Genomic DNA, 22834 nt, shown 5'->3' on the forward strand with positions numbered 1-22834 from the left:
CCCCCTTCCATTACACCAACCCTGTGAGATAGGTCAGGCTGAGAGACTGTGTCTGGCCCAAGGTCACCAGTGGGCTTCATTGCTGGGTGGGGATTTGAACTTGGATCTTAGCCCAACACTGTAACCCACTGGTGTTTGGAGACAGGACCGTATATCTTCAGACTGTTGGGCTGGGAGGGGAAATCCTGATTTGATTGGACCTTTGCATTCAGAAAAGAAAGCAACACCTCCCTGTCGGCAGGGAGCTTTTAATGGAAAGGGATATTTGCAGATGTGATTTTGCCATGCACAATTTTTTTCAATTAACAGAGACTAAGATTACGATTAGTGGGGGGGGGTCACAAAATCTTTTGAGCTTGCAAAGGGGGTCCCATGCTCAAAGTCTAGGAACCACTGACCTAGACAAGAAATTCACACACAAAAAAACACTTCTGTGGTTTGGAAAGTGATGGGGAAATGCATTGAAAAGTGTGGGATGAACAAATAACTAACGGCAAGATATGTAAACACCCTGCAAGCAGTCCGATTGTTCACTGTTGTGTATCTGCTCAACAAACAGATTCTCCATAAAGACCAGACATAATCTAACCTCTGTATAAGGAAAGCAGGATGAGTGCTCAGTAAACAGGTCCTCTGGAGGGTCTAAGCAGGGGACCAGAGAGATCGGCTCTAATAGGGCCCAGTAACAGCCCTCAGAAAAATGTAGTAAGGAAGCCAAGCCATAAATCACATGGTCTTTGATGTCTGTGTACTAATGCACAGAGCATGGGAAACAAGCAGGATGAACTTGAACTCTTAACACAGGAGGGCAATTATGACTTGGTAGGTATAACTGAAACTTGGTGGGATGACTCCCATGACTGGAATACAGCAATTGAAGGATACAACTTGTTCAAGAAGAACAGAAGGAATAAAAAGGGAGGTGGAGTTACGATATATGTTAAAAATATATATCCCTGCACAGAAATACAGGAAGATGAGCTTGGTAGCTCCACCGAGAGTATCTGGATTAAAATTAATGGGGCAAATAATAAAAGGAATGTGGTGTTTGGAGTCTACTACCGATCACCCAGTCAAGGAGAAGATGAGAATGTAACTTTTGAAAAGCAAATTGCCAATGTTTCGAGGAGGCATGTTGTAGTAGTAATGGGGGATTTCAATTATCCCGATAACTGTTGGGAGACAAATTCTGCCAAACACAGCCCCTCCAAGAAATTTCTGACTTGTGTTGGAGATAACTTTCTCCTACAGAAAGTGGAGGAAGCAACCAGAGGATCAGCTATCCTGGACTTGATTCTAACCAATAGAGATGATTTGGTGGATGAAGTGGCAGTTATGGGAACTCTTGGGGAAAGTGACCACACTACACTTGAATTCTTGGTTTTAACAGAAGTGAAAGCTGAGAGTAGCCATATGTGCACCCTGGACTTCAGGAGAGCTGATTTTAATAAACTCAAAACAATTGTAAGTATGTTTCCATGGCAAGCCACCCTAATGAGAAAAGGAGTCCACGATGGGTGGGAGTTTCTAAAAAAGGAAATTCTAAAAGCACAATGGCAAGCAATTCCAACAAGGAAAAAAGAGGGGAAACAGCAGAAGAAGCCAATGTGGCTTCACAAAAAGCTTAGAGATGACCTAAAAACAAAAAAGGACACATACAGGAAGTGGAAAGAAGGCCAGGCCACAAAGGAAGAGTACAGACAGGTATCATGCAATTGCCGGGATAGTGTCAGGAAGGCTAAAGCTGAGAATGAGCTGAGGCTAGCGAGGGATGCTAAAAGCAACAAAAAAGCTTTCTTCAGGTATGTCCATAGTAAAAGACAGAGAAAAGAAATGGTGGCACAGCTACTCAATGAGGATGGCAAAATGATAACAGATGACAAAGAAAAGGCAGAAGTGCTCAATTCCTACTTTGGCTCAGTCTTCTCCCAAAAAAGGGTCTATGATCCTCCCGGGAAACATGAAGTAGAAGGGGCAGGATTGCAGCTTGAGATTGATAGACAAACGGTCAAGGAATACCTAATCACTTTGAATGAGTTCAAATCGGCAGGGCCCGATAAACTGCATCCTAGAGTATTGAAGGAACTGGCTGAAGAACTCTCAGAACTGCTGTCTATCCTTGCGAAATCATGGAGGAATGGTGAAGTGCTGGATGACTGGAGGAGAGCTAATGTTGTCCCTACCTTCAAAAAGGGCAAGGAGGAAGAACCGGGGAGCTACAGACCAGTCAGCCTAACATCAATCCCTGGAAAAATTCTGGAGCAGATTATAAAGCAGTCAATCTGTAAGCACCTTGAAAACAATACAGTGATTACTAGGAGCCAACATGGATTTATGAAGAACAAATCTTGCCAAACTAATCTCATCTCATTTTTTGATCGGGTAACCTCCCTTGTAGACTGTGGGAATGCTGTGGACATAATATATCTCGACTTCAGCAAAGCTTTTGACAAAATGCCCCATGATATTCTGATTAGCAAGCTAGCTAAATGTGGGCTGGATGAAACAACTATTAGGTGGATCCACAGTTGGCTCCAGAATCGTACTCAAAGAGTGCTTATCAATGGGGCTTGGTCCTGGGCCCAGTGCTCTTTAACATTTTTATTAACAATTTGGATGAGGATGTACAAAGCATGCTTATCAGATTTGCAGATGATACAAAGTTGGGGGGCATAGCTAATACCGTGGAAGACAGAAACAAAATTCAAAGGGACCTTGATAGGCTGGAGCATTGGGCTGAAAACAACAGAATGAAATTCAACAGGGATAAATGCAAAGTTCTACATTTAGGAAAAAGAAACCAAATGCACAGTTATAAGATAGGGGATACTTGGCTCAGCAGTACGACATGTGAGAAGGATCTTGGAATTGACATTGATCACAAGCTGAATATGAGCCAATAGTGGGATCTGGCTGCAAAAAAGGCAAATGCTATATTAGGCTGCATTAACAAGTATAGTTTCCACATTGTGTGAAGTACTAGTTCTCCTCTATTCAGCACTGGTTAGGCCTCATCTTGAATACTGCGTCCAGTTCTGGTCTCCACACTTCAAGAAGGATGCAGACAAACGAACAGGTTCAGAGGAGGGCAACAAAGATGATCAGGGGACTGGAAACAAAGCCCTATGAGGAGAGATTGAAAGAACTGGGCATGTTTAGCCTGGAGAAGACTGAGGGGAGATATGATAGCACTCTTCAAGTACTTGAAAGGTTGCCACACAGAGGAGGGCCGGGATCTCTTCTTGATTGTCCCAGAGTGCAGGACACGGAATAATGGGCTCAAGTTGCAGGAAGCCAGATTTTGACTGGACATCAGGAAAAACTTCCTAACTGTTAGAGCCATACAGCAATGGAACCAATTACCTAGAGAGGTAGTGGGCTGTCTGACACTGGAGGCATTCAAGAGGCAGCTGGACAGCCATCTGTCAGGAATGCTTTGATTTGGATTCCTGCATTGAGCAGGTGGTTGGACTCGATGGCCTTATAGGCTCCTTCCAACTCTACTAGTCTATGATTCTATGATAAGCAGCTGACTTGATATAAAGCAACCTGGTGAGAGTGTGTATTTAGAGGCCATTAGGTATATCAGTTCTAAAGCAGATACTAATTTCTGGGTGGGGAAAAAATCACAAATACCTCTATTGTTCCAGCAGAAGTGGTTATTGTTCATCCATAATGGCATAACAGTGAAGTAGTAGAACCTGCCATTATAAAACTGTTAAACCAGTGTGCATATATAAACACTGATAAACTCCCTACACCAACCAGACTGTTAACTAAGCAGGAGTCTTTGGCTGGATTCTCTAGTGAGATTTTAAAAACTTAACTATCATACTATATGCCTTAAAATATATTCATTTTTATTTTTCGCTTGCAGACAGGGTCAGAATCTTGTGGTGAACAAGCATGTTGGCCATCTCTTGCGAACAAAGGCTGTAGAGCATGCAGATGGTGGAGTAGCAGCTGGAGTAGCTGTTTTGGATACTCCCTATGTGATATGAAAACAAAATACCTCATCACTAGCATCATCCTCACTGTGCTTGAAGGAGGAGACGTTCTCCTTTAGGATATATTGCCAAATGGCAGACTTGATCATCTGGTCGATACTGGAAGCCGTCCTCTCACATGTGACCCCAAGATTCAAGGCAGCAGCGTTGCATTGTTACTTTCTGATCTCAAGAAAATTCTGGATTCTAATTGACCTTCATTGACAACTTTGTCCTTGAAGCACCCTTAACATGCATCTCACAGATTTTTTTTTTTTTTACTTTATTGTGATTATGGACAAGCTGTTGATGATCTGATCAGGCATTTCCTGAGATAGCAATATACAAGCTGCTATGCTACAGATGCCCTTTCAAATGCCTGTTAGTGAAATAGATTACCTTGATCTCTTCTACATTTTCAAGGTGTATTTCCATCCATCTGTGGACCACGATAGGGGGTACTTTTCCTAAACTAAGATGCTGCGCAACATTTCCTGCTTTTGTTACATTCTTATCTGAGAGGGACACATCACAAAGGAATAACATGCAAGGTCACAGATCAATTAACATACATAGCATCTGGCTAAGGGTAAAAAGGAGACACTAGGAAGAGAGAAAAGGGAAACATAACATTTATTTCTTTTATTTCTCTCAGTGCTCCTGGACCCTTCGTATAATATCTTGTAAAAGCAGATTGTGTATGCCCAAGAAAAGCCACTAAAAAGCAATGAATATGAGCTCTTGGGAAATAGATTTCAAATAGTAATAAGCTCTATTCTGTAATACCATGGCATGTAAGGATTTCAGATTTAGTTCCAGCTGAAAGAACTGGTTGATCATTCTATTCTGTCCTGTGCTACTTTGGTGAGTAACTAGTACCCAATAGTGAAACATTTCACTTTAAAGAAAGGAAAGTAAAATATATAGTATGTTCAGAATCTCAACATGCTCATTTTTGAAGAACACTTGTGTTCAACATGCTATTTGTTATTCTCTGAAAGAAAGAAAATTTAATCATGTTAATGTTTCCAAACTTTGAAATTATAGAAGGTAACATTCAGGGTTTTGGTGAGCAAACAGCTTGAATATACTCACCTGCACTATCATGCTGTGGGCCATTTTAAGAATAGGGAACTTTTTAAAAAAATCAAATCAGTTACTTTAAAATAGCAGCTTCCCAAAGCATATCAACACTTTTTAAAAGATGGAGTTTAGAGCTAGGATGGCATTGGTTTTCTTTCTGAACAGCAGCATCTCAATTTATGCATAGATCTTTCTGGATCATGGTCTCTGTAGTTAAAAAAATGGTTCAGACTTATTATGCCTAGAAAATACGCCTTTAGAGGAGAGACTTAGAAAATCAACATGGTTTAATTGAGAGCACAGTATTAAGGACCAACAGGAAATTGGATAACTTGGATATATGTTTCAGCAATTTGAATAAGTTTTCTAAATAAAAATAACTTGATAGCTATTTGAAAAGAATCATTTGTATTTATTCTGTATTCCCCCTTAGATTCTCTAGACTTGTGTCCCCTTTGTCTGGAAATGCAGCACATTAATGGCTCTAGGCTTGTGGTGGCTTTGCCACGTATAGTCCAAGTATTTCTAAAGTTGGGTAGATAGGACCTGTGAATTCCTCATAACACTTGCTAAGTCCTGTATGGCATTTACAACATTGTTCAACACATAGTAACTAATTTTCTTGCAGATGGCTTCAGCTAACTGTAAACCTCGTGAGAGAGAAGTGGAGGTTTAAAGCCCAAATTTGAGCAGAACCAAGAAAAGGCATGAGAACACTAGAAATCTGAAACTTTGGGTTAAATTGAAAATATCCCCCCATGCCATTCTGAAGCTTCCCATAAGCTCATTTCAAAACAAAACCTTACAAAACGTATAGTCCTGAACTCAGAAACACTTGCTTAACAACTCTCTAAATTTTCATGGCGATATACATAGTCAGAGAGAATTGAGAGTTCAAAGTGTAAAAAGAAAAGGAAAAACCAGACCCCTTTTGGACTTTTTTCTGTCAGAGTTCTCATAATTTGTTGAGATTAATTAAAAATCAGCCATGTTCACGGAGTACCTGTAATCCTATTACTGACCTTGCCCCATACTCTGACCTCCATCTTCTGCAGTTTAAAAGTTAAAAAAATGTCTGGCTGATTTGTAATTAATTTAAGAAATTTAGCATTGAAGTCAATTATAAGGCCAGGCATGCTTAGTAAGAACCATCTGTCAGTGTTCTAAAAGCCAGACTCACAGCTGCTTGGCTAATCAGGGGGCCACACCCACACCAGACCTTTATTTCACTTGAGACAGTCATGCAGGAAACGCTGAAAAATGATATTGTGCACAATGTTTTCCTTTTGGAAAGGAGTAAATCCCACTGAACTCAATAAGCATGCAAATGATCAATCCATTCTCAACAACCTTGCACAGGATCCCATTTCTTACCTCCCGGATTAAAAAGAAGAGAAATTCACTAATAGGCAAAAAAACCCTTGCGGTTTAAGAATGTACCTATAGCCAACAGACATTTCTATCAAACTTTAAAAAGCAGGGAAATTGGGCAGCTTGAGTGAATGCACCAGGAGAGCAGGAGACGTGACCTCCTCTCTGAGATATTGTACTGCCCTACAAATTTGTAAAAATGCAAACACAATTTGGGTTGGTCTTTCATGGTCCAATCCACTTCCTGTGTAGCTTGGAAGAATTTGGTAACTGAGTGGTGGCAACACCTGCAATCAGCTCAAATAACAGAAACAAGGCATGTGCTGTGCTGATCTTATTTTAGCAGGGAGGAAGCAACAATATTAAGAAAGTTGCTATAGTTCAGATATTCACTTTAAATATGTTTGATATACTTTGCAATTTTAGCGAAGGTTCCTATAGTAAATCATTTTCTTTTGCTTCTGTTTCTTTGAATATGTGAAGTACAGCAACACTAAATGGACTCAAACAATTGTGGAATAATGGCACTGACTATTTTGAAGAATAGTTTCCAATGGACATGAGGAGTGTCTCAGTTTGCACAAGATAAAACAGTGGGAGGTGAAATATATTCTAGCAAAATTCTAGGTGTGCTCTATGTTTTTAATTGACCATGCCCACCTTTCCTTATGTGGAGTGTTTTAAGCATAGCAGGCTGAAAACATGCATCTTGGGAGGCCAAGTTTATTTTTTCCAACAGCTAGATTCATTGCTTAAGTAGCAACATATTGTAATCAGGCTGATTTTACATCAAACTGCAATTTCAGATTCAACTTAATGCATCCAAAATAGAAATAGAACATAACCTCCAGTTTGAAACACAAAAGGCTGTCTTCACCATGATATGACATTGACCATCATATGATATGGCTTTGAAATTAATAAAAATAAATTTGACTCAGATTTCTAGGATGAATAATGAGAGAAATACAATTTTCTAGGTTAGATTCTCTGTAGAAACAGTAGTAACACAGGAAAGAAGCAAAGTAAGAATACCACCAACAAACATACAAAAATATAATTCTCCATCTTTGGAGATGGTAGGTGTTGTCATCACTCACCATATGCTCAGAGGCACGTTACCAAATTCTTCCAAGCTACACAGGAAGTAGATTGGACTGTGAAAGGCAAACCCAAATTGTGCTTGCATTTTTACAAATATGTAAAGGTAAAGGTGTCCCCGCACTTGTAGCGCGAGTCGTTTCCAATTCTTAGGGTGACGTCTTGCGACGTTTACTAGGCAGACCGTATATACGGGGTGGGATTGCCAGTTCCTTCCCCGGCCTTTCTTTACCCCCCAGCATACGTCGGGTACTCATTTTACCAACCACAGATGGATGGAAGGCTGAGTGGACCTCGATCCCTTTTACCGGAGATTTGACTTCCTCCTTCCATTGGAATCAAACTCTGGCCGTGAGCAAAGCTTCGGCTGCATTACCGCCGCTTACCACTCTGCGCCACGGAGGGCAGTCCAATATCACAGAGAGGTCAGATCTCCTGCTCCTCTGGTGCATTCACTATAGCTGCCCAATTTCCCTCCTTTTAAAAGTTTGATAGAAATGTCTGTTGCCTATAGTTCAGTTCTTAAACCACAAGGGTTTTTTTTGCCCATTAGTGAATATAGAGCAGGAATGCTCCCATCTTCCTTAACATATGGGATTTTTGCTATAATACATGAGTCAACTTCTAAAACGTTATTGTGTGCAAGTGCAGCTTCCACTTCAGTTTCCTCCATTCCAAACCTCTTGCCCAAGTGTAACTACTAGACTTTGAATGAATGAATTCTACTATGTAAAAGTTGGTAGAAGTTAAACTTCTACTTGAACTCTTACCATAGCTAGCTGGTAAGAATTACTGTAACTAGTCCCGAATGTGAGAAAGGACTTGAAGATTCTAATATTGTAGGACCAATTCTTATTGTGAAATCCCTGTTGGATTCTTGAGCTGTTACGTTTACACATGTTCATTAGGCAAGCGCTGACATAATAGGCAACAGAAGGGGCAAATATCAAAAACATGCAACCTAAAAATCATGTTGTAACACTAATCTGGGGGTGGGGGACGTTTTTCAACATGTGGGCCACATGCCACTGGGGTGGGGGACAATAGGCAAAATAGATGAATGTGAGTCTTTTATACAGCTCAGCTACAAAAGTCAGAAGTTGCTACACACTTCTTTCTATCCAGGCAAGCAAGAGGCATCATCACAGACCAAGGACACATTCCAGCTAAACAAAAGCCCTCTTGGAGGGTACAGAGCAGAGTTAGTAAGGAGTATATCCTGGAGAGTGTTTTAAGGGCAGAGGTTCCTCACCCCTGCACTAAGCCATGGTTTAAGTGCTGTGTAAACAAGTCTTGTCTCCTCCCAGCTTGCGCACTCCCTCTCTCCTCTGCACAGAAAACTGAGTTCACAAGCTTTGCCATTTCATCTGAACTGGGAACTGTCATTTAATATTAATTATGGGTTGTATCCAATTAAATCCTACTCAGAGTAGTCTCACTGAAATTAATAGACCCAGGTTCAGGAGAATCCAGCTCAGCAAAGGCTGGTGGAAGTGGAACCAGTGGAAGGGGCTGCCACATCCTACTGTCATTCAGGAGCCATGGGGTGGGGGAGGGGGGAAGGACAGTGACTGCACCAGCAGGGCTTGGCAAAAGGAAGAGAAAGTCATCTTTCCTTCCGCCACCCCTTTTTCCAGCATATCGGCTGCTGGGACTGGGGGCCACAAGACAGCTGAACAGGCTCAGAATCCGGCATATGTCCCCCTCCCTTCAGTTCTGCCCCCAACACACAGCCCTGGAACACCCTTTTTTCAGGCCTTCCGCCAGCTGAGCACCTGGGTAGCGATGGAGCTCTGGCAATGTGTGGGAGGGGGCGGATGTCTGCTGGCACAGCCCAGCTGTGCCAACACCCTCCTCTGCCATATCCTGTATGCCCTTGGTCTGGCGTATATGCCAGTTGGGATTACACCCTCAGTCATGTCCGCCCATTTCAATTAGTTGCCTTGGTTCAGAAACACTGTGTCAAGAACAAAAAACTTTGTTGAGATATATTATGTCCACAGCCTTCCCAATCAGGGAGATTACCTGATCAAAAAATGAGATTAGATTAGTTAGGCAGGTTTTGTTCTTGACACAGTGTTTCTGAACCAAGGCAAGTTAGCTAAATGTGGGCTGGATGGAACAACTAACAGGTGGATCCACATTTGCTTCCAAATCATACTCAGAGTGTTTATCAATGGTTCCTTCTCAAAGTGGTAAGAGGTAATGAGTGAGGTACTGCAGGGCTCAGTCCTGGGCCCAGTGCTCTTCAACATTTTTATTAATGATTTGGATGAGGAAGTGCAGGATATGCTTGTCAAATTTGATAATACCCTGGAAGACAGAAACAAAATTCAAAGTGATCTTGGTAGGCTGGAACACGGGGCTGAAAACCGAATGAAATTTAAAAGGCTAAGTGTAAAGTTCTACACCTAGCGAAAAGAAACCAAATGCAGTGATAACATGGGAGATAGTTGGCTCAGCAACACTACATGCGAGAAGGATCTTGAAATTGTCGTTTATCATAAGCTGAATATGAGCCCACAGTGTGATGTGGCTGCAAAAAAAGGCAAATGCTATTTTAGGTACATTAACAGAAGTATAGTTTCCAAATCATGTGAAACACTAGTTCCCCTCTATTCGGCACTGTTTCGGTCTCATCTTGAGTATTCCATCCAGTTCTGGACACCACCACTTTTAAGAAGGATGCAGATAAACTGGAACAGGTTCAGAGGAGGACAACAAGGATGATTGGGACTGGAAACAAAGCTCTGTGACAAAAGACTGAAAGAACTGGCCATGAGAAGACTAAGGGGAGATATGATAGCACTCTTCAAGTATGTGAAAGGTTGTTACACAGAAGAGGGCCAGGATCTCTTCTCGATCATCCCAGAGCGCAGGACAGAATAATGGGCTCAAGTTACAGGAAGCCAGATTTCAATGAAAATCAGGAAAATTTCCTGTTAGAGCAGTATGACAATGGAACCAATTGCCTAGGGAAGTGGTGGGCTCTCTAACATTGGAGGCATTCAGGAGATAGCTCAACAGCCACCCCTGGGGGTTGGACTTTATGGCCTTATAGGCTCCTTCCAAGTCTACTATTCTATCATTCTATGCACTTAAGGAAAAGCAAGCTTCCAAATACCTCATCTCGGGGGGGGGGGAGAAGAGCACATGAGCCCAGGCTTGTTCATGTGATGCTGAACCATGCGTTTAGTGTTATATCCAAATGCAACCAAAGTCCAGTCTAGATTTCAAAACGAAAACCAGATACTGAATATACACAAAATCCACAACCAACCGGTTTATATATTTTATTTCTTTGATTTATTCCAATTAAAAACAATTCCAGCCATTTCCTAACCAAAATTATGTCAGACCAAGATTTAAAGGATTTGTTTCTTATTAATAGCACATAGCAAGCCACGGGCCTACCTTTAATGCTGTATGACATTAGGTTAAATATACAATGATGTTGCAGACCATATACAAGTGCATTTAGAATACTAAGAGCAAGTAAGAAATGAGAAATGTATAACCATGGGCCAAGGTCAGGGCAATGTTAAAATTATTCATCAAGCATATGGTTAAGGGACATGCTTTAACAATTACATGGGCAAATCAGACACCTTGGGATTCCTCACCATGGCTATCGCAGTCAACACTTTGATACCCATTTTTTTCAAAAAAAATAAAAAATGGAGAAACATTTCCAGGCCAGCAGTATTGAAATAGGTGCTGGAATTACACACCTTAACAAAAATTATTGAAACAAGCCCGTTTCTGTAATCTACGTTTATTAGAGAGTTTGGGTTGTAGGATTAAATATATTAAAAGATTTTCCCCTTGTTATGTACCCACATCAGATCTCAGCCTACACTTGATTTGATAATTTCTTCTTTGCAACCTCAGTGACAAAGAACACAGGGGAATCAAATCCTTCACAGTAATTTTGATGAATTGTGAGCTATGGATATATTCATCTGACTTGAGAAAGGACACCTCTGCATAATTATCTGCAGGCTGGTCACAGTTGTATTTTTTCCCTTCCACAACAGTAGCAGCTCATATTTGGTCACAAACATGCCCATGATTACATCGAGTGATGGAAGCATAAACTGGACTAAGTACAGGTATAACTGGAGTTTCCACAAATGCAGCCACACTTTTTCCAGCCATAGCAAGCATGGGTGAGAATCACTGGCTGTATACATTTTCTTCATGTGTTTGTGGGCCCCAGCTGGTCACATGGAGAAGCAAGTAACTGAAATGCCCCATGTCACTGTAACCTTGGTATCTCTGCAGCACCTCCTTCTCATCCCTCAAGGTGAATCAACAGATGCTCTCCATACCCAGATTTAACTGGTACAAGTATTGCACCAGCCCAACAACCACAGCAAATTTAAGAACCTCCCTCTATGATATATCTAGGCACTGAACATAGCTTTTCATGGCTACAATTCCCTGAATTTGCTTCCACCTCCAGCAAACAACAATGCAATGGGAAAATTTAGCGGTGTGCACACACATACTAATGCATTATTAAAAACCAAAACATGCAGAACCCCAAACTTCCCCTTTTTGTGGGGGGAAGATCATCATCATTAACATCCGTGTTCAGACTAACACTGGAAAAGTAATTTGATACAGCTTCATAGTTACAGTTTTCCTAAAAATGTCCACTTTCCTACGGCATGAAGCCAGAGTAGTCAGGATTTTAAAAAGAAAGGAAGAAACCAGATGGATTTCTAAAATGTTTGTTCCAATAATTCTGCCTCAACATGAGGATTACTATTCAATCTGTCGGTTCTCAAAACCTATAACTACAGCTCAGGAGCAAAACCATCTTTTCACACCAATACCTGCACATTCTAAGCTCTGCCCATTGCAGCACATTAAAAAGTAAAAAAAAAAAAAAAAACCATCCATGAAACTAGTTCATGAAAATTAAAAATGTTAAGTCATTCTGTATGACGTGAACGAGGCTGGAATTTCAGATATGTAGTTTTCGGTCTACAACATAATGCACACAGTTCTCCAGAGGCACAGACAGCTAGATCTACAACACAAGAGGAGTGCGTCTTGGAGCATCAGTTTCTTCTCTTCATTTACATTCAGTTCGGCATTGGGTAGCTTCTCCATCTCAAGGAAAGCACAGTCATTGTCTGGATGGGGCCACATTCTCACCAAATCTCTGCACTACTGCTGTGTTCTTCCACAATAGCCTTGCTACAGTATCGTCTCACACCTGTTGTTGAAAAGGTGGTTTATAACTGCTGCATCTGCCACTGTTGAGGTATCCCCCAGCTCCCGGTCATTTTTGGCAATTTTTCTTAATACCCGCCGCATAATTTTACCTGTGAAGAAATTGTAGTATGTCATCAAACTGTACTTCCATTCTGAGAAAGAGATAACTGAAGAGTGGCATTCAGGCAGGTATGGAGGATTTTAAAATGTGCAATTTAGTGCCACAAATACTGTGGGTCATGTAAGGCACGAAGAATTCTAATCTGAGAGAGAAACTGAAGCTTGAATTTGTTAATTAAATGCTTCTTTCTGGCCTGGCTGGTCTACAACCATGAAATACTATGAATTCCAACCAATTTATAACTTGGAGTGAAATTCTATGCAACTTGTCAAAAGACAAAAATCATTATTTTATGAAGATGAACTCTACACAAAGCAAGTTCTACTTTGTCTTGGGAGCAGCTGCATGCATAATTCTCTCTAACCTATATGGGCATTTAGCTTACTCCCTAGTGGCCTGCAAGGTATCTCTCCTGCCAATCAAAACCAACTCTCATGCCAACCTACAGGAGAAGCAGGAGGATGTCAATGTTTTCCACAAGTCCCCAAGATTACAGGGACTAATGGGAAGCTCACAACTTTACTACTTTCCCAAATTCTCACACTATGAGCTTCGAAAATGAAAGTAGAGAATGGTACATTCAGTTGCTACCGAGAACCTGTAATGTAAGGCAAGAGTTATTTACAGCACCAGGATCTGTACTTCCTGCATATGTACAACAGCAGAATTCATACCATACCTGAGCGGGTTTTGGGCAGACCAGGAGCATTCTGAATATAATCTGGCGTTGCAATGGGACCAATCTTTTCTCTAACTGTAAATTAAAGAAGAATGATTTTAACTATGATAACTAGCTGGGCTCAGGACTGTTCATGGAGCACATGACTTGAGGAAATTAAACTCATGAGAACAGGAAGAGTAACTAAACAAGGCACTGACATCCCACTAAGAAAGGGGGAGGAGAGTATGGCACCCCCAACAAAAGCATACTGCAGTACATCTACACATAATATCAGGGATGGAAAACAGGAATATGATTTTATGATATAAATTCTTCCTTGATAGTTTACACTTCAGGCATGTCACTCAGATTCTTCCTTCTTAGGTCCCATTTCCAATTAGCAGTTGTTCATTTTTCTAAAAGGTATGCTACAGTTTTATGTCAGGCACATAGTTTTAGGTCAGTTTTATTCTTGGATGGATGAGAAGAAAAGCTACAGGGAACCCTTTCCACAATGACTTATCTGCATCTACTGTGGAACCCCTATGGAGCATGGTCTAGATCCACCTTCAGTTCACAGAGGGTCCTGGCTAGACCTTGTGGCCTTGTGTGCCTCTCCCTGTTTGAATTGTAAGCATGACCCTTGACACAACCTACATGCTCCTGCAGTTGCACAATGGATGGGGAGATTATGGTGGGCAAACTGTCTTTCAGGGAAGCTCTTCTTTTTGATGTGTGCATGAAAAGCTCCTCAAGAACCCAAGGATTCCTCAAAACAACAACAAACAACAAAGGGGCCAGTCAGTAACTGACACCAACAGGTCTCTTCTACAAAGAAACAGCTCTGGGAAAGTCTTGTTCTGCTCATTAAAAACCCCTTGAGTTATTTTTGTTCCCATAAAACCTCAGTCAGATAACTGCTGCCACTCTAGAAACCAATTTGGAAACCAGCCAGTCATACCAACCCACCATCCTCTGCAGCAGCTCTGCTGTTCAACGAGAGCTGAAAGGTTGTTGCTCACACATCACCTTTGCAGAACCCACACCCTGTTCACGGGGCATGCAGTCTGCCTTTATGTATTCAAACTGGATGCCAGCTGGCAGGGAGGCACCACATGGGAATCAATAGCAGAGATAAATTTAGCTGCTGACAAACCTAAGCAATGATCCTTTTATTTGAACTGTCCTGCCAGCCAGACTGAGTGGTGAAGCGAATTGTTAGAGGAGGGGGTGGGTTCATCCCAGGAAAGTCAGAAGTGCTGAAGAATAACCTCTAAGGGAGAAAATCCATTTCAGCCAGTATGTAGCTTCCCTTTTGCTGAACAGGCTTGTACAGCATCAGCTTCAGTGATGTGAAGGGGTCATGGCTTAGTGGTAGAGCATATTATTATTGTTTTATTTTATTGCCTTCCATGCACATCTCAAGGAGATGTATAAAATGCAATAAAAACAGCTAAAAAACAGTTTAAAGCAATACAGAAAATAGCTGCAGATCAATGCACTTTGTTCAGTGTGGCTTTCTGACCCTTTTGTTAAGCAATGTGTGACAGTCTACCAGCACATTACCTTGCTTCTTCAGTTCATCAATCAAGTTCTTTGTGAATTCATGGCCATCCCTTAGGGTCACAAAACAGTAGAGGCACTCTCCCTTCACTGGGTGTGGGTGGCTTACTACTGCCGCCTCCGAGATGGCCAAGTGCTCTACCAAAGCCGATTCTACTTCTGCTGTACTCAGCAAGTGCCCTGCAAGCAGAAAGAAACTTGGAATTGCAATCCAGGCATCTTTACTTTTCTAGAGGTGTCACACAAAAGTGGAGGGGACCATTAAGCTAAGCCCCACATTGGAGGCTAGAGCTTAAGGTAGTTACTATGATAGTATTTGGTGGAGGCCAGCAAGGTTCACACTAACTCCTCTGGCTTATGATTGCGTATTGCCAAAAAAATACCATAGTTAAAATAAAAAGGAACCCTTTTCACTCTAACATTCTACAGAGATAATAGGGGAGAGAGAAAAAAAGTTGATCCCAAATGCCATTTGTAAAAGTTAAGAAACAACAACAGTAGCCAATAAAGGTAGAGTTAACCATTTCTTAGCTTGGGGTTTTTGTTTTGTATTTTGTTAGGATTATATTAGATAAAAAAGGAAATCTTGTTCGTTAATGTCTGACTGAGAAGACTCCTTGGAATTCCCTGAACAGTCTGTCTGGGCTGGTTCTTCTTGAGCCAAGACACTACTGCTGTGTACCATGATAAAGTAGAAAAACAAAAACACAAAAATATCTAAATGTTAGGGAACTCAATCTCTGTAAATGACGAAAGCTTTCAGGTGCCCTGCTATTTGATTCAGTCTGTGGCCACACTAGTCACTTCAAAAGCAGTAAGAATGGTTTTTCTGGCTACGTTATGAAGCACCTCCCTTCCCCACTGCTGACTTCAGATCTTTCAGGACCACCTAGTGCAAAGTGTTGGGCCAATCACTGTCTCGAGCATACAGCAAAGTGTTTCCATTGGCCACACCTGTAGGGGCAACAGGTTGATCTACTAATCAGTTGCAAAATCTGTCTGAAGCTGAATTTTAAAAAAAGCTCTCAAACAGTTCTGACCAGGTTTAAGAGTAAAAAGAGGTGGTGTCTGGCTAGCATGATGTGCCCCCACTTTCAGAAAACAGAGGTGGAGACACACTGGAACTGGCATAACAGTAAGTGTCTCTACCCTCAGTGAGGGAGACTCTATGGACCATAATGTAAGCAAACCAACAGGTCACACTGAGGCAAATGATTTGTGCTTCCTGAAAATCTGATGACTATGTAGCAGTCACTGCCATTGTACACAAATCAAAACTGCTAAGAAAAATGGGGGGTGGAGCAGACAAGACTACAGGGTTGAAAGAATCTCTTAAGGGGATGGTTCAGACATTGGCTGCTTTCACGCAATTAACTAAGCCAGGATGGGCAAGAGCTTCATAGACCTGCACTAACCCTCATGCTCCTACTTCACTCCTCCCTTTGCATGAGCAGAAAAATAAACTAGGAAATTGCAGTTAGCCATAACTTTGTATTATGTGTAAAGCATGCTATGGTTAATGGCTTCCAAACAAGCCAGGATTCAGAAAGCCAACTTTTTTGGATGTCAGTGGCCATAGTGTTGCTGGTTTGTGCAAACCGAGAACTAACAATTAACTACACAAAGGGAGAAGGGAAGTGGAAGCAAAAGGGCTGCATGGGTGTGCATGAAGCTCACGTACATCTTGTCCTATTAAGCCAGGATTTGATTGGTTTTGCAAGCACAGTCACTACTGATTTTTGTATTCACAGACACACACAGTCTGCCCTGTACAAATCAGCTGACAAGTGGGGCTGTCACCCCCTCTCTATTTATCAAATGATAAATCTTATGACTGGAGAAAGAGCTATTTACATCCCCCATCAGGGTGCTCGGCTTTGCACACTCCAGCACTGTGTCTCCTTTAGGTTTTTTTTCTTTCTTTTTGTTGCTGCTGACAAAGTTGGTGGGCTCTTGGGGCATCAGGGGAAAAAATTGGGGGCACCAGAACAGGTCCCTGAACTGAGGGTCTGGAAACATAAGAACATCAGAGTCATGCTGTGGAGCCCTGAATATGCCTGGCAGCTTCTTTCAGCCTCTGAAAAGCCATTTGTTAAGCCTGGAGGATCCTCCAGAAAAAGACTGGATGTGCTGTGATGCCTGCAGCTAGAAGTGAACATTGGTAACCCTTCCAAGCATACACTGAAGTGCATTAGAGACATAAAAGGGACTCTTGCGATCCATTATTTAATGCCCAATGAAGTGAACTACCACAAAAGACTGCACTTTTTAGCTTTCTTGCGGTTGCAGAGACAATATATGGCTGATGTCTCCTGAAGGCTTCAATGTTCTTGCACAAGCCCCATTCGTTTTAAATGAGGATCACACAGGAGAACCTCTTGGTGAATTGTGCCATAGAAGTGGACCTGGAAGGGTTCAGCTACTCCAAGAATATTTGTTTCTTCACTCAGCACTCATCCTTCCCAATGGTCCCACAGACTGCAGTGGCCCAATGGCCCATGAAGTCAACCCCTGCTCTCTTATGCCATGATAGAAAAAAATGCAGTTTCTAGTGAACACCCACCCACAGCTCAGCATGCCAATGAAATAGTATAAACACTGCCTATTTCTTACTATTTACTCCGTTCACTGAGTCTGGGGATCCTGAGCAACAGAATTAAAATATTTCCTTTGTTCAAAATACCAGGTCAGGCCAATGACTGTCCTAAGATGGTTCCAAAAAAAGGGAGAGAGGGAGAAGCAGCCAATTCTTACTTCCTAAGAAGTTATTTCTATATGCAAAAGGAAGTACTTGGACAGTTGGGATTTGTCTTATTGTTGAAAGCCATCCTACAGCAGACATTTCTATAGCAAGGCAGTCTGCCTCCAGGCAACAGAAACTAACTGACAGAGGGAATTATAATCTGGCATTTTGCAAATTAAATATTTCTACCTCTAAACTAGATTACACCAACTATAGATTAGCTGTGGGGAACAGAAAGCTATCCTCTTAATCTCTCACCTATTAGAAACAAATGTCAGTAATTTCATCATTTTACTTCTTAGGATCCCGAACATTTTAAAGCATACACGAACTCTCCGGCAGTAAGACAAAATTGCTTAATTTTGGCTGGACTGTGCCCTTATTTAGCATCATTAGTTGGCCAAAGGTTACTATTGAATGCTCTTCCCATTTGCCTTACATTTACACTGTCCAACAATCAATCAGCACAGCTTCAAAAATTATTGAGAAGGAAACATTTCACCCAAAAAGGCCAAGCACAAAGTTGTTAAAATCCTACTATATCATGGAGAGAATTTTACAGGCAAATTCCAGTCTTTCACAAAGATTGTGTTCTTACCAGAAACATTCAGCATGTCATCAATTCGACCCGTGATCCAGTAATAACCATCTTTATCTCTTTTGCAGCCTGGGGAAAAAAAAAAGACCAGCAAATTGACCATTTTAAGGTAACCAACTAGGAAAAAGCACTTTACATGGGGCTGCCTTTGAAAACAGTTTGGAAGCATCAATTACTGCAAAATGCAGCTGCCCAATTGCTGACAGGTTCAAGGTGAACAGATCACATACCAGAACAATCCTGTTCCAGTTACACTGGCTGCCTGTATGATTCCAAGCCCAATTCAAAGTGCTGGTTTTGGCCTATAAAGCTCTTTACGGCTCAGGACCCCAATATCTTCTGGAATGTCTCTTCCAATATTAACCTACCCCTACCCCTAAAACTTCTTCTGAGGCCCTTTTCCAGGTTCGCCCTCTCAGGGAGGCTCTGAGGGTGGTGACAAGTGAGAGGACCTTTTTTCCCCAGGCATCTGATAGACTGAGATGATGTCTGCTGTTAATATGCTTCCTGCGGCTGTGCGGGGGTATTGTTGTTGGTTTGCTTTGTTTTTATAGGATGGTATTTTTGTTATTAACAATATTGTAAGTCATTTGAAGACCTTCGGGTAGCAAGCAACTAATAAATGTTACTACTGCTACTACTACTACTAATATCCAGCTAGAATTGGGGGCTGCATAGTGTCATTTGTCCACATTGTGCCAAGTATAAAAAAGAAACTAAAGGCAGCAACAACAAAAAGAGTACTGTGTTTTTCATAACCCAAGTGGTGAAGAGAGCACAATTATTTAAAAGGGCCATAATCACACCTCCTTACCTATAAACCCTGCTCCTTAATGGCAAATATGTGGGACAGCCAGCAAAGGTGAATAAGTTGAAAGGAAAAGACACAATGAACCAATTCCTAAGCCCCCTCTTTTATACATTGCATATTACAGGCCTGAGCTCCATGAGCATCAGGCAATGAGGACTGGATTTCATAAAGAGACCTCCTACCTTTGTCCCCAAGATTTGAACTCCAGGGCTACAAATTAAAGCTCACATACCCCAAATATAATCAAAGCTAGTCCATGCACATAGTTCCAAGTCCACATTAGAAAGATGACCCAGATGTCTGGAAATAAAACAAGCCACAAAAGGAAGTGCAGAGCCCAGTAGTGTAGTGATACATTCAGAAGTGCAGGGTCCCTTCATGATAGTCTCAGCCACAGCCACCTTTTTTTGCTCCTGGGTTAAGAATAAGATCCTTACTAATGCCTTCTCTCACAACAACAGACATCTCTAGGAGCCTATCAGCATGAAAGGGGGGAGTGCTAGCTACTGAAAAGAGTCTTCTCAGTGGCTGACTCACCTCCTTTCACTCTGATCGGCTCCAATCAGTAGGAAAGGACAAGAAAGCATATTAGAAGACACTTCTCAGCACTAACGCACTCCCTTTTCATGCTGATTGGTTGGTAGGATGCTGGAGACATAGGGACCCTGCTCCCAAAAAAGTAGGGGGACTAAGATCCCCCCAAGACCCTGGATGATACACCCTTGATGGAGCCTCTTGTGTCTGCCATGGTCAAGCCCTTCCAAATTAAATTGGAAGCAAGCTATACACCAATATTCCAAGTCCAGGATGCTCTGTGGAGTCTTACCATCTCCTGTCACGTAATAACCAGGGAACTTTTTGAAATAAGTGGTCTCAAACCGTGGGTGGTTTTTGTACACTGTGCGCATTATTCCAGGCCAGGGTTGCTTAAAAACCTAAAAGGAGAGGATAGATAAGAGATTACGTTAAATGTGTGTTCTCTACCTGCCCTCATATTGCATTAAATAATTTGTATTATATAAAACCGTGACCTAATTCTATGCCATTCTTCCTCTCCTCCCACAAAGAACTGAGGACGGGATAAGGTGATGCTCCAGGGCCTTCACATGAGGCATTGGGTGTTAAGTGAATATGAGGCTGTATTCTTCCAAATGTCAGTTGCCTGAAACCACAGGAGGGGAGAGTGCTCTTTGCAACTCAGGTCCTGCTCGCAGGTTTCCCATGGACAACTGGTTGGCCGCTGCAAGAACAGGATGCTGGATTAGATGGGCCATTGGCCTGAACCAGCATGCTGTTCTTATGTTCTTATTGTACTGGATATAATGGTGGACTTGCTCCAGGAAAACCAGAGTTCAAATCCCCATTCAACCAAAGTTCAGTCTGCCTCTGAATACTAGTGGCTGGGGATCATGAATGGGAAAGGGCTATTTCACACACACCCTTCTTCTGAGCTTCTCATAGGCATATAGCTGGCCACTGTGAGTAGTGAACTAGATGTGCCTTTGGTCTGATCCAGCACGGATCTTATCTTTTAACTTAAGCTATACCTCTGATATTTGCAAGTGTAAAATGGTATACCCCTGAGATCCTTGGAGGAAGGTCAGGATAAATATAATCACATATTAAAGAAATTTCTAGGCCAGGGGTTCCCAAACTGTGGTCTGTGGACCACCAGGGGTCCATGAGCTTCATTCAAATGGTCCGCAGTGTGTCTGAGGATTTGTGGTTGCAGATGGGAGACAGCACATCCACCAAATTAAATATTCACATTGATTTTTAATTGTATTAGAATCCATAGAATCATAGCACAGTAGAGTTGGAAGTAGCCTATAAAGTGTGGTGTCTAGAACTGGACGCAGTACTCAAGATGTGGCCTAACTAGTGCTGAATAGAGGGGACCTACACTTTATTTGATTTGGAAACTATACTTCTGTTAAAGCAGCCTAAAATAGCATTTGCCTTTTTTGCAGCCACATCACACTGTTGGCTCATATTCAGCTTGTGATAAGCAATTCCAAGATCCTTCTCGCATGTAGTATTGCTGAGCCCAGTATGCCCCATCTTGTAACTGTGCATTTCTTTCTTTTTCTGAAGTGTAGAACTTTGCACTTATCCCTGTTAAATTTCATTCTGTTGTTTTCAGCCCAATGCTCCAGCCTATCAAGATCACTTTGAATTTTGTTTCTGTCCTCTGGGGGAATCAGCTATCCCTCCTAATTTTGTATCAACTGAAAATTTGATAAGAGTTTCCTACTTTTGTTGCTTCTTTTATTTCTTGGTAGTGTATTTTATTGTATTACCATTTGCATTCTATGGAATTACAATTGCTACAACAGATAGAAAAATCATTAAGTGGTTCACCAAGGCATCAGCAATTTTCAAGTGGTCCGGGGGGAAAAAGGATTGGGGATACTGGTCTGGGCCTCATCGTCAGAGCAAACATCTACAGAGTCCATTCAATGCACTGGCAAACATTTCAGGCTAAAGGAGTAGCAGTGATGCAGGGAAGAAAAAAATCAATTGCTGTAACGTTCTGCAGAAGTTACTCCATTTTTAGAAATGCATTCTTTCATAAAGTTAGACTAAAACAGAAGTCAGTCTGAGCAATACCACCAGTCAAACCTAAAATCAAAGATTTAAAGTAACTTTTTTGTAGGAGACTATCCTTGGACACACACATTTATTTGAACAGCTATTCAGATGTGTTAAGATTAACGTTAATAGTTTTGACTGTCTTCATTTTTATGTAAGTAAAGTTGCATGCTATTGTGTTGTTGTGCCTCAAAATATTTGCAAGTGTTCCAATAAAAATAATTTCCAAGTAAAGTGTTGTATTTCTTTGAACATTTAAACTACAGTGAGCTGGTTCACAAATAACTTTAAACCATGGTTTAAAATAAACCATGGTTTAATGCACATGAGCACTTTGCTCCTCCCCCACTCCTAACTGTCCCAGGCACAAGAGGAAACAAGCCAGAAGTAAGTCAAGAGTCTGGCTTCTTAAGACATGCAAAAATGGGCTCATGGTTAGTTTCTCTTCAAACAAACCACAACTTGAAGCCAAAGTTTGCTCTTGGCTTATGGTTTGGAGAGAACCAAACCACACTGGCTTGTTTCCTCCCACATGCAGCACAATCAGGAGTGGATGAGGAGCAAATGCTCATGCACGTTAGACCACAGTTTATTTTAAGCTATGATTTAAACGTAGCATGCAAACTGGACCAGTATTTATTTATTAAATTTATATCCCACCCTTCCTCCCAAAGCAGCCCTTTTCCTTAATGAATTTTACACACCGCATAAAATGAAACATGGCATCCTTGCTCCCTAAATATAAGTCAAGTAGACCATGCTAAAATCAGGTCTCAATTGATTTTGGAGAGCAGAAAATTTTCTAGTTCAAAATTTTCCAATAAAATCCACATTACAGTGGTGTAGAAGGCAATATATCACTACATTTGCATCCCAAGATTTGAAAAACCAGTGATTCCAGATGCCCTCTGCAATGTAATCATTAAACAAACAAGACAGAATTGCATCATATTTCATCAACAGAATCTGGACAGCACC

General features: G+C 41.4%; 2 protein-coding genes across 8 annotated transcripts in view; one reads left to right on the plus strand and one right to left on the minus strand.

Annotated features, from left to right (window-relative positions):
- Positions 1-5460, plus strand: part of GSS (glutathione synthetase) — a 36913-nt gene extending 31453 nt beyond the window's left edge. For all 4 annotated transcript variants that reach the window (XM_061631690.1, XM_061631691.1, XM_061631692.1 and 1 more), the window contains one exon: positions 3878-5460. In XM_061631690.1, coding sequence (XP_061487674.1) covers positions 3878-4001 — 124 coding nt within the window. In that variant the 3' untranslated portion in view covers positions 4002-5460. The remainder of the gene's footprint in view (positions 1-3877) is intronic.
- Positions 5461-10816: 5356 nt separating this feature from the next.
- ACSS2 (acyl-CoA synthetase short chain family member 2) overlaps positions 10817-22834 on the minus strand; it is an 80375-nt gene continuing 68357 nt past the window's right edge. For 3 of the 4 annotated variants that reach the window (XM_061631689.1, XM_061631686.1, XM_061631687.1), the window contains 5 exons: positions 20091-20199; positions 18454-18522; positions 15116-15292; positions 13568-13642; positions 10818-12877 (listed from right to left, as the gene is read on the minus strand). In XM_061631689.1, coding sequence (XP_061487673.1) covers positions 12750-12877; positions 13568-13642; positions 15116-15292; positions 18454-18522; positions 20091-20199 — 558 coding nt within the window. In that variant the 3' untranslated portion in view covers positions 10818-12749. Of the gene's footprint in view, positions 12878-13567; positions 13643-15115; positions 15293-18453; positions 18523-20090; positions 20200-22834 lie in introns of all 4 variants that reach the window. The other variant, XM_061631688.1, reaches the window with a different exon arrangement.

The sequence above is a fragment of the Rhineura floridana genome, chromosome 6 (assembly GCF_030035675.1).
Source record: "Rhineura floridana isolate rRhiFlo1 chromosome 6, rRhiFlo1.hap2, whole genome shotgun sequence".
In the NCBI taxonomy this organism is placed as follows: Eukaryota; Metazoa; Chordata; class Lepidosauria; order Squamata; family Rhineuridae; genus Rhineura; species Rhineura floridana.